Genomic DNA, 14,694 nt, shown 5'->3' with positions numbered 1-14,694 from the left:
TATATAATAACCCAATTATTGAACCACCCATGAAAATAAGACACTGAAAAATACCCCCTGTAAAAATATACGACAACCGCAACCCCATAAAACGATGCCGGATTAATTTTGCAACAATTAAAACAGAAATTACCCACAATATATTACCTATGATCTATCACACAAGCAAATAGTTAAGCTTTACTCTATAAGTTCCTTGAAATTATGCGACCCACTGGTGGGTCAAATCGCACTGGCTACAATATAGTTTGTGTTTAATGCGATTTGACCCACCAGTATCCAAACGATTAAACTGTCTGAAAGAACTCCTTAAAGCGAAGAAAACATGTCGACGAAATTTTGTGTCAAACCTCTGGCGGCAGCTAGCGCTACAGAGAGTTAAAGGTAATCGCAACACAAGAAAACAACGAAAATTTGAAATCGCAGCGAACGTGTTAAAAAAATTTAACTTTATTGTAAATTTTAACTTTATTTTGACCTATAAACTTCTTAGAAACAGTCCCCAGGTGCTGAAAACAACTTTATTCTTTGATTCGTGAACAGACAAGATCCTTAAAAATTTTTAACTTTATTGACTTTTGCGGGCGCTAATCATCACCAATCTGTTTTTTTACAAACAAAAACAACACTGACCGGTCTGGGCCAAAATATCCCCAGGTTACGGTAGCTAAATCTTTAACATTTGTTGTTTTGTGAGTTACCAAAAGCAGGGCTGGGGAGCCACCGTAAAATAGCATTAGCTCCGGAGCCATCAGGCAATTATTAAATGGCTCCGGCTCCAGCTCCGGAGTCGTAAAACTCAATCCTTTGGTTCCGGCTCCAGCTCCGGAGTAGTAAAATTCATATCCTTTCGACTCCAGCTCCAGCTCCGGTGCCACCAGTCACTTATTCAATGACAAGTTTTTAAAATTGCTTTTGGCTACTAACGTTGGAGATGGAACAAAATATAATTTCTTAGCTTTAGCACCACAAATTGAAAAATGGCTCCAGCTCCACAAAAATAATAAAAATGGCTCCGGCTCCGACTCCGACTCCGACTCCAGCTCCACAAAAATAATAAAAATGGCTCCGGCTCCAGCTCCACAAAAATAATAACAATGGCTCCGGCTCTGGCTCTGGCTCCAGAGAAAATGCTTAGCTCCAGCTCCGGCTCCCCAGCCCTGACCAAAAGTAATTCATCCGGCCCGCCGCCTATTTGACAAAATAGACACAAGTCCATTTCACACTATTTTAACTACGTAAGTGCGAAAAATTTTCCTGCTACGCGCGAATGATCTTCACACATTCGTTTGGTTTACGTTTTGGAATGTCTTTTAAAAAGATTAGTGCTTCTTTACCGTTGCGGCGTGGAAAGCTGACAAGTGCGTCACGGACAAACGAAAAACGTATTTAAAATAAAAAAAAGTTTTTTTTTATTCTATTATTTTCGGCAGTGTAATAAAAACTTTAAAAAAAATTTAAAAGAAATACTGGTATGCCAAAAAAAATTGCGCTCACTTCGCTCGCCAGGTACGCCCAAACCAACACTTTACGGCCTCCATAAATGTAATTAAACACGTCTTTAAGTGCAAAAAAGCGATACCCGCCCGATTTACAGTTGTTTCCCATTTTACTAACACAATTCTTAGTTAACTTATTGTACAGCGTAAAATGTTTTAAAAGGCTTGATTCTGGTCATTTAGGTCTTATTCCGACGGGTTTATGACTTATTCCGATTTAGACGGTATTAGGTATATTAGTCCTATTTTAGTCTTATTCTGAACTGTGTGTTATTCCGACATTCATGTTGTTCTTATTTCGATCTTGTGGCTGGAATCCTCTAATTTTAACCCAAAACAAAGAACTAAAGTCTTTCTATTAATCACTATTATTAGACTGCAATTCTTAAAGCAGACCTTAGCAAACTTTTTTGCAAAAATAACTCTTCACATTTATTTTTTTAGTTTAAAAAATTACACTTGTAAAGCATTGTAACCTACTCTTACTTCTACCAGATTGTCAAACAATTATATTTACAGTGTTCTAGAATGTCTACAAATTCTGGTTTTAAACAATTTTTATATATATATGTACCTCAAATAGTTATACATCTATAATGTTTTCAATATGATAACTGATGTTGTGTTTCTAACCTTTGTTTGCCTTGCAAGAATAGTAAACAGAGTCCAAGTAAGTAACTGGTTTAATTCGAATGGGGATAACACAAGAAGGGCACGAGCATTTATAGGCGAGTAGTCGCGTAATTTACATTGCTACACAATTAACGTACAACACAAGAAATGATTACAAAACACGTGACTAGAGCATGCGGCTCATGAGCCGCGGGCAACCTCTCACTGTAAAACCGCATGAACACTCCAATTACAATTGATATTTTTGCTAATTAAAAACTTCTAAACTATTTTAATATCTGTTTCAGTTTCACAACTTAAAGAACTACTTCCTTGGTTTATCTCAATGATTGTGGGAGTTATTTTACTTCTTGTTGCTGGTAATTATGTTTATTTTCAGTATATACTATCTATAAGCCAGAGGTTCTCAAATGGTGTTTGCATATATCAAAGTGTTAGTAATGAAGTTTTTAAGGGATTTTTAATACATCTTTTAAATATAATATTGACAGTATGTGTACATTGGGTGTATGAGTATTGAGTACTGTTGTGAACGTTAAGAGGAAATAATTTACCGTAATTTTTTTAAATTAGTAAGACTATAGGTACACACTACCATCCAGCACATGTTAGCTTGTAAAACCTATTAATTGCATAACTTCCTGCTAATTAGCAAAATTGATCTGTTTCTGTTGCTTTAATATTTGTAAGACGTAAGTCTGTAAGATATTTGAAGTGTGAAAAAAAATGTACATTTGCTTAATTTGTTGTTTAGTTATAATGTTGCTGATGAACAGTGGCTACACTCCTGTAAACTTGTCCAAGCTTAAAGTACCATCCTTTCAAAGTTCAGTAGTTGTTACTTCACTTGACGGAAAACCTTTAAAGTTTACCCATGAACTTAAATACATTGGTAGCTTGCAATCAAGAAAGTTAAGACATCAAGTTGAACCGAAGGTAAGTCAAATTGAATTTATAACAGCTACAAATATAACAACGAACCACTAGTGCAAATCAAAAGTTTATGAAAAGCTTTATAAGATAATATGTGATTATTCAGACAAAATACAGGGCGAGTATTCACCAATTAGTAAAAGGATGTCAGCAAACCCTCTGCAAACTTTCGCCTTATCTTATCTTTTTTTCATGGGTAAGCTTGATGATCTATTTCGATGCATCAATATAGATGTTATATGGCCAACTTTAAATGTTTACCGTTGGATTTTTACCATGTATTCTATGCTTCCTTTGGTCTTTGAAATTTAGAATAATATGTCGCAGTTAACAAATTGAGTCCACAAATTCTGATACCAACAACAATTTTTGCTTAAGGTCTTACGCCCAGAGCTAAGTACACTTCTTATCTCAAATACGAATCTTGGCACGCCTTCTGCAAATTTCCGTCCTAGTGCAATCATTTCTTGGGATATCATTAACCTGTCTTATGGTATCTATGCGTAAACACCAGATTGGAAACTTTAGATTTTGCACTGGGGAGCTGATTTTGCGGCTTGAAATTGCGCGGATAACGTTATTTGTAAAATTTGCACGGCTGAAAAAAAAGAATTATACTGAAAACCGTGAGCGCGACAAAGGGTTTACGCGATTTATTGTGGCCGACCGCATTTTACATGAAATGCGCGGCTATGACCGCGTTTCCAAGCATGGATGAATAAATTAATGACCCATAAAGCAGTTTATGCTTAAAACAATGCTTTTAGTCGACATATTTTTTACAATCTTTAATGAAAATATATATATATATAACAATTTATTTTATAGTTTTTGTAAACATTTTTATGTTCGACCTCAGGCAGATGCCCTGGCCAAGTAGGGTTGAATTCCTTTTTAAAGTACAACTTGCAGCTAAATCTAGTAAGGCATTTTAGTATGTATCTATAACTTTATGCCAATTAGGTTCTTGTGTCAAAATTAAAATTGCATAAAGTTGAAGAGGCATAATAGATTTAAAAATATTACTTTGTGATCAGTGGCGTATCCAGGGGGGTTGGGGGTTCAGACCCCTTCCCCCCAACCTCTTTTTATAAGTGATGTTCTTGTTCTTGTCAGGGTTTAACTCACCATCTTAGGCAGCAATGTTTTTAATGTAATTGGGTTATGCGCCTTAAGTTAGTGCGAAACCAAAATGAAACTCAAAACGCCGTCAACAATAATCTTTAATCTGCCCCTTTTATTGTCGCTGGTTGTGCCACTGTATATATGTATATAATTATATGTGTGTGTATGTGCTGTTTTTCAGTTTACTGAAATTTATGGAGCTTCTGGCCTAGATGCGGAATCAGTTTTAGTACTGAACTTTAAATATGGCTCAAAAGCTTCTCCGGCTTCAACATCTTCTTCATCCTCAACATCTGAGGCATCTGCACCTCAAGGAAAGAGTGCTGGCTCTGAAAATAAAGATGGTGTCACTGTTCTTCACTGGGTAGACTATACTAAAAAATGTTTTGCTATACAAAATCAGCCTTGGGAGAGTTAGGCTGTTATGAATTTTTTGTCTTAATATTTTTACATTTTTCTTTTAAAATAAATAATGTATATATTCATCTTTTTACTAGACTGGAGTAAGTTTTATTTTGCTACATGCTTCCTTTAATAATTATAATTTGCATTTTATAGATATTTTTAGAAAACCCAACCACTAAAACACCTGAAGAAATTGCAAATAAAATGAAGACAGTTATTGCAGCAGATGCAAGTATAGCTGTGGACCCAGATTCAATATCGTTAGTCAAGTTAACCAACTTAACCAATGCTGGCACTCTTTCCATTTTATCACAGTATGGTTTTTTCATGAATGGCATACAAGGCCTCGATTTGGCCCAATTACAAGCTCTAAACATTGGATATGGTCCAAATATGATAGGTATGCAACACATTTTTTTGGTTTGCTAAATATAGTTAAAATTTATGGTTAACAAATTATTGGTTTAAAATTGACATAACAATGTAGCTTAATAATAAATTTCAAAGCCAAAAAGGTCGAGTAGATCGACAGCATCTTGATTAGACGTTTCGATACGAACTTGTATCATCTTCAGTTAGTGTGACTGAAAGGCAAATCAAAGCTTCACTTATAAAAGGCAGGACGCAATTGTTATCATCAGAGTTTTTACAGTTGGAGCCTTTAGGTGTTGAATAGGTAGAGCAGTGTAGATAAGGTGTCGACGTTCAGTTCAGGGCTGCAGTCTTGAATAGATAGCGACTCGAGTAGCCGCAATCTAAAGACGTCTGAAGCCCCTCCGAGCACTTCGGGTTTGCAAAAATCAACCTTATGGTCCGAGAGCTGCAGAAGACTAACAGGAGATAATACAAGTTCGTATCGAAACGTCTTAATCAAGATGCTGTCGATCTACTCGACCTTTTCGGCTTTGAAATTTATTATTTTGTATTTTGACTTAAGAAGTTTTTTTAATGTTTTATTAATGGCAAAAATAAGGAGCTAATCTTACAGTGTTTAACAAAAGTTTTTTAACAGGTATTCAGAGCGATTCAAATCAGGGCCTTTGTCCTGAGCTTGTGAAACCTTTACATGGAACAACAAAGCCAGCATCTTGTCATAATTCAATGTCTACATATGCTGGTTTGACATGTTATTTAGAATGTGAGGAAGGCTATTATGCACCTGAATTCTCCACACAAACATGTTTATCAAGTGGAAAATGGAGTGGAGAATCCTTCTCGTGCTTACGTAATTCAGTTTGACAGTTCCACTTTCATTTTAATTTATCAGCTTTCTAAGTTTTATGTTAAATATGTCTTTAAGTAAATATTATTATTTTATAATAAAAGGCGATTAATTTGATGTCTTAACATTTTGATGTAGCTCAATACTTTTGCTGCCTATTGTACAAAAGGTACTAAAGCAATCGGTACAATAACATAATGTTTAAATATACTTGAAGGTTATCTGATTTCTATTTTGTAAAGCTTTTGACTCTTCCTATGTTCCTGTTTATATGTAAATTAATATTTGAAATATTTCACCGATGTAGCAATATGCAAACCTCTTGGTTCAATGACATTTGGTGTTACCCGGCCAGCGAATTGCATAGATTCAAATAAAACTGTTGGAAGTATGTGCTTTACCCAATGTTTTCCTTCACAATCCTTGTCATTCTATCACAGTGATGAAAAAGGTAAAATTCATGTTAAACTATATTTTTGGCTCGTGTAAATGCCTGACGTTATATTTTTTCTTTAGTGCCCAGCATGGTAAGCTTTTTCAGGGAATGCCTTCCAACTGGTGAATGGTCTGGGGATTATGGAGTTTGCAAAGGTATTAGTGGTGTAGGTTGCTCACCCCTTGCTCAGATTATGAAGACATGTATTTTTTATAGCTAAGTGTCCTAAACTGTCATTGGTGCACCACACAATACAACCTGCAACCTGCATGGAAGATCCTGAACAAGGTGATGTTTGCACAGTTACTTGTGATCCAGGCTTTATCCTGACAGGTGGTGGAAATGCAGTTCAGATTGTTTGTGGCAACACGGGAGTATGGCAAGGTTCTTCAATAACATGCAAAAGTATGGTTGTGATTTTGCAAGAAATCAGAAAACTTTTTAGGTTATGCTACATAAATTATGTTTTGTACAGAAACCTGTCCTGCTCTATCAGTGACTGGTTTTACATCTATTTCACCAAGTATTTGTCTCAGTAATCCATATGATAGCCTGATATGCAGCTTTGAATGTGAGTCTGGTCATCATATTAATGGAAGTGATGAAAGGTACACTGTTTTTGTTTATGATAAATTAAATGTCCAAGTCTTCTAGCAACTAGACTTAACAAATGTTGTATTAGTTTGGCAATTATTTTGTTTTTAGCATATGTATGCCTGATGGTACATGGAGTGTACACCCAACCTGTGTGAAGCACTGTGACTCCCTTAGTCCTGTCGAATTTGGGTTAATTAAAACAGCCAAAGGTAATTTGTTGTTGCCAACCTGAGTATATGTTTTCTATATATTATATCAATGGTGTATCTTTTTATGATACAAACTCATTGTTTTTTCATCTTTAGGCTCATGCACATCGGAACACCCAGTAGATGGTTCACAATGTATTCTGGTTTGTAAAAGTGGCTATGTTTCGTCATTGGAAAGTGTTACTTGCTCAAATGGTGCCTGGTCGGCAGCGGATTGGACATGTCAAAGCAAGTTTAATATGTATAAACAAGCAAAATAAACAAAAAACATTTCCAATTATAATAAAGCGTCACAAAAAGTCCAATATTTTGGTAAATTTAAGATCATTGTTGTAATATTTAGTAGTAGGGAATGTAACACGCCACTATGAATGAAGGTCGCAAACAACAATCCTATACAAAAGAAACAAACAATCCTATACAAAGAGTATCAAATATAAACAACTCTACAATTGTTTAAAATTTAAATACATGGATAACACCCTAACAAGCTTTCCTCTTGCCAAAAACACTTGTTTTTAATATGCTTTGTTTACATCCTAGAAACTTGCACACCACTGGAGACTGTTGGTGGAACCTGGCTACCTTCAACTTGCACATCAGATGGCCATCATCAGGGTTCCTTCTCATGTGACTTGACCTGTAACCTTGGGTCCTCTGTTGGCTCAACTGGAGTAACATGTGATCCAATGTCAGGACTCTGGAGTAGCACTCCTGGAATGTGTGATGGTAGGTTATACCCTTATTGCTTCTAAAAGAAGTTTGCCAAATATATCACTTTATATTTACAAATTTAATATGCATTTTTAATGCATATTAACTTAACTTTTATGTAATATCTTGCTATATAATGAGGTGTCATGATGTGTAGTGTATTATAAGTCATGATGATTGACTGGTTGTAAAATAATTTCTACCGATTTGTGAAAAATGTATTCTTGACATATATTTGCATTTGTTCAATACAGTTCAATGTGCCAAACCAGCATTGCCTGCCAACAGTGCTGTTGAGCCTGTGGATTGTACTATCTCTGACTCTTCTGTCAATGCCATCTGCCAGTTTATGTGTGATCCTGGATTTATGATAGATGGTGAAGCTAATTTAACATGCCTTGGCACTGGAATGTGGTCCAGTGCTGCTCCAACATGTATAGGTAAAAAACTTTGTTTTTAGTTGATCTGTAACGTCAGCATTAAATGCCCAAAGCTAATACTTGCATTTAATACTTGTGGTAGCACTCAAACTATTTACAGGGCAATGGTATAGGTTAAGAGGCTTGTAAAAAACATATTAATAACCTTGTCTAAACTTTGACAGTGATGATTAACTTGTGATGAAAAGTATTTAATATATAATGTAACACATTTGTCCAACTACCTTGGCTACAAACTTGTGATAGTGAGTTAATCAATGAGTACGACAAATATGTAAATATTTTCATTTTACCAATTCTCTAAATTTAAGTGTTTTCATTTTCTAGGTTAAAATTTTACCAATATATATTACAAAAATCAGCAACATTTTAATTTTTTTTTCAAAAAAATTTTAGGTGGTAATAGTTTTGGGCACCACTGCAGTAATAGGTTTGCTATCTTTTAAAGGTAACATATTTTAGGGTGATTTTTTAAACATCATGGTGAAGGTTTTGTTGTCATATTAATCCAAGTTTCAAGCATCATCCAAATATTTTTTTAAGGTTTTAATTACTTATTATTAGTGTTCCTTCTAATTTTTACCATGTGCGCGGATGCCAAAAAAGAGCTGAAAATCAGTGCTCAACGTGCCCAAATTGTTAAACGTAAAAGTGCCCAAATAGGCTCCACAGAAGACCCTTTTTTGGTCTTCACTTTTTTTTAGTCTGGTAATATCTGTGCTACACCTGAAGCGACAGATCACCTACGCAGCTTACATGTCATGCAATAATCGTCTTTTTTGACATCATGGGAATTTACCTAACTTGTTAACTTATAAAACTTGTTGCCAAACGCAAAAATATAATTATAGACTGAGTAATATGTGCTGTAAAGCACAAGAGTGGCTGCACAAATTTTGACTAAAAAGACATCCTTTTCTCTGAAACATAAAAATGGTAATATTTATTGGTGAAGTATTGAGCTGGCTTGAGACGGGATTTCCCTTGGTAGTTTGTTGGCAGACTTATCCAAGTGAAGCGCAGTGTAAACATTTCTTGGGTTTCCATTGTACACTGTTTCACCAAAACAATGAGTCTGAAAGTGTTATCTTCAGAAAGTCCTAACTTTTTAAGCTTTAAAAATAGCATAAAAAGTTTACAAGTTTCCAAAATTTTGCGCAAAAAATGCAGCACTACGACTTGTTAATTTAAATTTTAGGCTATTCCTGTTTTGTGATTAAACATAACATAAATTTGGCTTTGCTATTATTACAGCACAACCTCAGTTCGTCATGAGATTTGATTCAACCGAAGTTTCTTATTGTATTGGACTTGATCAGGACAACCAGCTAGTCAAGCACTTCAACCTAACTGAAGAGTGTACAGGAAGTAAAAATCGCAATCGATGGACACTACTGAATTCCCTTAACCTAAAGAACTTTGATAGTGGAATGTGTTTAACCAACTCAGAGTCATTTTTGCAGGTAAGTTAATTTTTAGGTTTTTTTGTAACATATGGAGGTCAATAAGGAAAGGATACACAATGTTTTTATTGATCCTTCTATAGGGTTTAGTTGATTTTAAATATTGTGCTTTATGGTAGGTTTGGTATATGGTTAAGATAACTTAAACTGTAATACAGCTTTTTCCCCACAAGGCATTCTCTAATCAGTGTTTATTAAACTGGTAAATGGTTCACCATAGAGTTAATCAAATGTTTGGTGTTTTTTTAATACAAGCACCACAATACAAGTATAGTGGCCCTATTACCAGTTTTGGCAGCCTAAACTAGATAACCATAAAAATGTACACTTTCAGAAGGTAGTTTTGTTGTGCATTTACTATGTGATTATAGGCTTGTGCAAGGGTGGGCAATAATTTTTACTGCGGCCAAGTCATACAATGACGTGATGCAACATGTAAGAAAAAGAACCTGTTATTATGTCGGAAAAGTGACGATACCTCGCATGAAGCATTTAAGCTCAAAGTCTCATACCATTGTATGTTTCCTTAAAACATTCGGACTCAGGACTTGAGTAAGACTATATATGACCAACTAAGTCCCAAGTTTACATAAAATTTATATGGTAAATTTTTGTTTGTGCAGTTTTATTTGCTGCTTTTATTGCAGTTTTATTTTATTGTTTTTTTAACGTGGACACTTATAATTTTGGCACTACCATTAAAAAATGGGTATTTACACATTTTCCAAACTTGATTCAAAACTGTACACCGAAAGCCATCGCAGACTCACCGAATCTGTTGAACTATGCTTTGAAGGGCTAGATCTCAGTTATCAACACACATTTGTGTGAATGTTTCATTGATTTAAAACTATTTGTGTTTTTGTAGTTGGCCTCTTGTGACATAACCGACAAAAAACAGCATTTTCATTCACTTCATCAATTTCAAGTTGCCTCTTGGGATAAATTGAGCATTCTGGGTGGTCCAAGAGGTTCATCCAAGTTGGTGGTTGGTCCATTGTCAAGTAAATTTGAAGAAACGTTAGGTTGGAGGTAAAATAAATTGTGAATTTTTCATTATTAATAATAATCATTCAAGTATATCACTACTTTTCTGCATTATGTTTACATTCATCAAGTAAAACCGTGGGCTTTTTCAAACATTTGTGTAATTCTGGTTAGTAAATATTGAATATTATTAAAGAATCGTCAAGTTCTACATTCTGTTTTAGGTTTTTTGATGTCACAACATGGGATATGTACACTTTGCATGGAGCAAGGAATAGCGGTGCTTGTCTTCCAATAGACATGGTCGGAAGTGTAACAGTGGATGCTTCATGCCATACTAACAGCCAGGTGTGTTTCATCTTTTTTATAGTTACATTTCTGATTACACTAAAACTGTTCTATATATAATTAATTAATTAATCATATATATATATATATATATTTTTTTTTACCAATCACGATCTCTTATGGAAACCATATCTAATTAATACCCTATTTTCGCATAAATTATTACAAAATTAATCAAACTTATATAAATGTGTAGTCAACTGGGGCAAAAAATACGATTTTAGCTCACTTGTCTGCCTGACTTTTGTTTTTAGTAACATAGGTGTAATTTTTATTCCTATTTGAGCTGATGGGTCTACCTTGCCAATAACATAAATGATTTTTAATTTTATAATTAAATAAAAAAATATTTAAAAAAAAATATATATGTATATATTTTTCCCCAATGAAAGGACAGAAGTACATAGACCAAAGATAGTATATCAAAGCCGCAACAACACACAATTTTCATGAATACCTTTATAACAAAAGTTATGATTACATTATGGTTAGTATAGTGTTCCGCTGCCTAATTCTGTGTCAAAGACTAGACATAACACAAGGTGGTTTACTTAATTGCTTTCGCTATTGCTCGTGCTTATCCGAATCAATAATACGTGATACATAATCATACTGGGTGTGGTCAATACAGTCACGTGATACACTGTTTACATAGAAATCAAGTAATACTGTATAGTTTGTAAACACTATATTCCTCCCTAAGTTATAGATGTTAAATTACTGGGTTGTTTAACATAATACACAATGGCAGTTCACTTTAGGGTAACACAATGGCATTGTTCAGTACGTACAGATACTAAGAGGTAATTTAATAAAATTGACAGGATAACACAGTTTGTTTGGCATTAGTACACTGGCTTCTTATAAAAGTAGAAAAGAATGTTTGAAGTAGGAAATGTGAAGAATAGCACTCTACAGCATAGGTAATGAAATACTGCAATATACAAGCATATGAAATACGAACTGTACAACTCAAATAAAAGTACCATCTCTCAGATATTGAGGGGGTCTACGATTACGAGTAGGATAACGACAAACAGGGTCATTTCCAATACAATCATTTGCACCATCCTCTTCACATTGTGTTGTGTTATCATGGTCATATGGAAAATACAGGTGATCATCATCTGTGTGTACATCATGTTGTGATGTTTTGTTTATTTTCTTAAAGAATGATGAATTTCTTGTTACAGTTTGTGTGTGTTTTGTACTGTGACCATTGTGCCTTTAATGTGTGTGATTTTAAATGGTTGTGGATTATATGGAAGCATTAATTTGCCTTCCTTTTTTCTTTTAACAACACTGTATCACCAATTTGAAAATGAGATTCTTTTGCATGCGCTTTGCTGTCAGCATATTTCTTCATTTTTGATTTTGCATGCTTGTCTGTGAGGCGAAGCTGGGAATCTTCTTTCATCTCATCGATTTGTGGAAATGTGATTTTGATTTTTCTTCCAAATAGTAGTTCAGCAGGGCTCACTTGTGTAGTAGAATGTGGTGTTGCTCTGTAATTTCTTAGAAATTGATGTAATCTACTTTTCCATGAGTTAGTTTCAGCATTCATGATTCTCACTGCTTTATTGAGGGTTTTCATGAATCTTTCTGCTTCAACATTTGCCTTCGGCCAATGCGGAGTAATTTTAAGATGATGAAATCCAAGTTGTTTTGCAAATTTCTTGAATTCACTACCGTTGAATGGAGGACCATTATCTGTTTTTAGGATGTCTGGTATTCCAAAACATGAAAATGTTTTTTCCAATACTGGAATTACTGTTGTTGCTTTTGTTGATTTGATAATTTCAACAATTGGGTATCTTGAGTAGTTATCTATTAGTACAAATAGATATTCTCCGGTGGGAAATGGACCGCAGAAATCTAAGCTGAGTTTTTTCCATGGACTTTTCGGTAATTCAGACATTTGCAGTGGTTCATAATTATTAGTTACTGTAGCAGCTTGGCAGTAAATACAATCTTTTATTGCTGCTTCCACTGTTTTGTCAATTCCAGGAAACCAAATATGTTCTCTGAGCAGTTTCTTGGTTTTTACAATTCCTTAATGTCCTTCATGGGCTAATGTTATTACCCTTTTCTGTAGTTCTTTAGGAATAATAATTTTTGAGCCGTTTAACACTAAACTATCTTCTGTTACTGACAATTCATTTTTAATGACCCAGAAATGTTTCAGGTTGGGAAAATCTAGATTTGTTTTCCACTTGTTGTTTTTTTGTTAAATAAATTACTTTTTGAAGTAATTCATCATTTTGTGAGGATTTTTGAATTTCAGCTTTTGTTAATGCTGTTGGTATAGCTGATGTTGCAATAAAATTTATATATTTCTCAGTGTCATTTGTTTCTTCAACTGGATGATGCATAATCGGATGTCTCGACATGTAATCTGCTGGATTGTCTTTGCCAGGACGGTATACAACTCTAAAATTGTATGCTTGCAATCTTAGGTTCCATCGTTCAATTCTCGCTGGAGATTTTGATGCTGGGTTTTTGAAAATAAGCTCCAATGGCTTATGATCGGTTACAAGTGTGAATGGTTTTTATATTCCATACAGGTATAAGTGAAAATGTTCACATCCCCAGACAATTGCTAATGCTTCACGTTCTGTTTGTGAATATCTCTGTTCAACTGGTGTAAGCACTTTGCTTGCATAAGCAATGATATGTAGATTTTTGTTTGTATCTCTTTGGGTAAGAACAGCTCCTAATCCAACTGGGCTTGCATCCACTATCAGTTCAGTGTCTTTTTGCTTGTCAAAATAGCGTATAACAGATTTGTTTGTCAAACTATCTTTCAGTTTCTGTAATGCTTGTTTATGTTTTGTACTCCATTGCCATGTAGAACTTTTATGAGTTAGTTCTCTTAACGGTTGTGTAATGGTAGCATAATCTTTGATCATTCTTGAGCAATAATTTGCTAATCCAAGTAAGCTTCTTACTTCTTGTACTGACTTGGGAGTTTCAGCATCTTTAATTGCTTCGATTTTCTTTTCTTGAGCATAGATTCCTGTTTTGCTCACAACAAATCCAAAGAATTCAAGTTTAGACTTGTTAAACTCACACTTTTTGTTGTTTAGTGTGAGATTTTTCTCTCTCAACATATCAAGTACGGCAGTGAGACTCTTATCGTGTTCAGCTTTTGTTTTACCAAATACAATAATGTCGTCGCTTACATTTAATGCGCCTGGTATGCCTTCTATCAGCTGTTGTATGATTTTCTGAAATAATTCAGCAGCTGAGCAAACTTCAAAATTTAGGCGTTTGTATCTATAAAGGCCATCATGTGTAGAAAAAGTTGTGATGTACCTACTGTTTTCATCCAATTCAATTTGATGATATCCTTTGTTTAGATCCAACTTGGAGAATACTGTAGCTCCATTTAAACTGTGAATCATATCATCAAGTGTCGGACAGATGTGTCTTTCTCTGTGTATAGCTCTATTGGCTTGTCTCATGTCAACACAAATGCGAACTTCTTCTGGACTGTTTGGTTTTGGTGGGGTTACTATTGGAGAAATCCATGGAGTAAGACCTTTGATCTTTTCAATAATGTCATGCTTTTCAAGATATTCTAATTCTTTCTTTACTTTGTCTCTGACATGAAAAGGTATTCTCCTGTGAGGCTGTGCGACTGGTTGCACTGATTTGTCAATGTGCAGCTTTGCTTTATATCC

The 14,694-nt window shown here is 34.6% G+C and overlaps 1 protein-coding gene across 1 annotated transcript in view; it reads left to right on the top strand.

Moving 5' to 3' along the window:
• The window catches only part of LOC146164609 (sushi, von Willebrand factor type A, EGF and pentraxin domain-containing protein 1-like), a 39,159-nt gene that overhangs the window by 5,716 nt on the left and 18,749 nt on the right, over positions 1–14,694 (top strand). The window contains exons 5-18 of the mRNA XM_083380766.1: positions 2,420–2,491; positions 2,887–3,068; positions 4,372–4,554; positions 4,749–4,995; positions 6,334–6,408; positions 6,470–6,637; positions 6,729–6,861; positions 6,959–7,059; positions 7,156–7,287; positions 7,603–7,788; positions 8,028–8,213; positions 9,468–9,676; positions 10,545–10,708; positions 10,888–11,011. Of these exons, the coding sequence (XP_083236892.1) occupies positions 2,420–2,491; positions 2,887–3,068; positions 4,372–4,554; positions 4,749–4,995; positions 6,334–6,408; positions 6,470–6,637; positions 6,729–6,861; positions 6,959–7,059; positions 7,156–7,287; positions 7,603–7,788; positions 8,028–8,213; positions 9,468–9,676; positions 10,545–10,708; positions 10,888–11,011 (2,162 nt within the window). The remainder of the gene's footprint in view (positions 1–2,419; positions 2,492–2,886; positions 3,069–4,371; positions 4,555–4,748; positions 4,996–6,333; positions 6,409–6,469; positions 6,638–6,728; positions 6,862–6,958; positions 7,060–7,155; positions 7,288–7,602; positions 7,789–8,027; positions 8,214–9,467; positions 9,677–10,544; positions 10,709–10,887; positions 11,012–14,694) is intronic.

Source organism: Ascidiella aspersa, chromosome 2 (assembly GCF_963924565.1).
Source record: "Ascidiella aspersa chromosome 2, kaAscAspe10.2, whole genome shotgun sequence".
Lineage (NCBI taxonomy): Eukaryota > Metazoa > Chordata > Ascidiacea > Phlebobranchia > Ascidiidae > Ascidiella > Ascidiella aspersa.
This window is presented reverse-complemented; position numbering and strand designations above follow the sequence as displayed.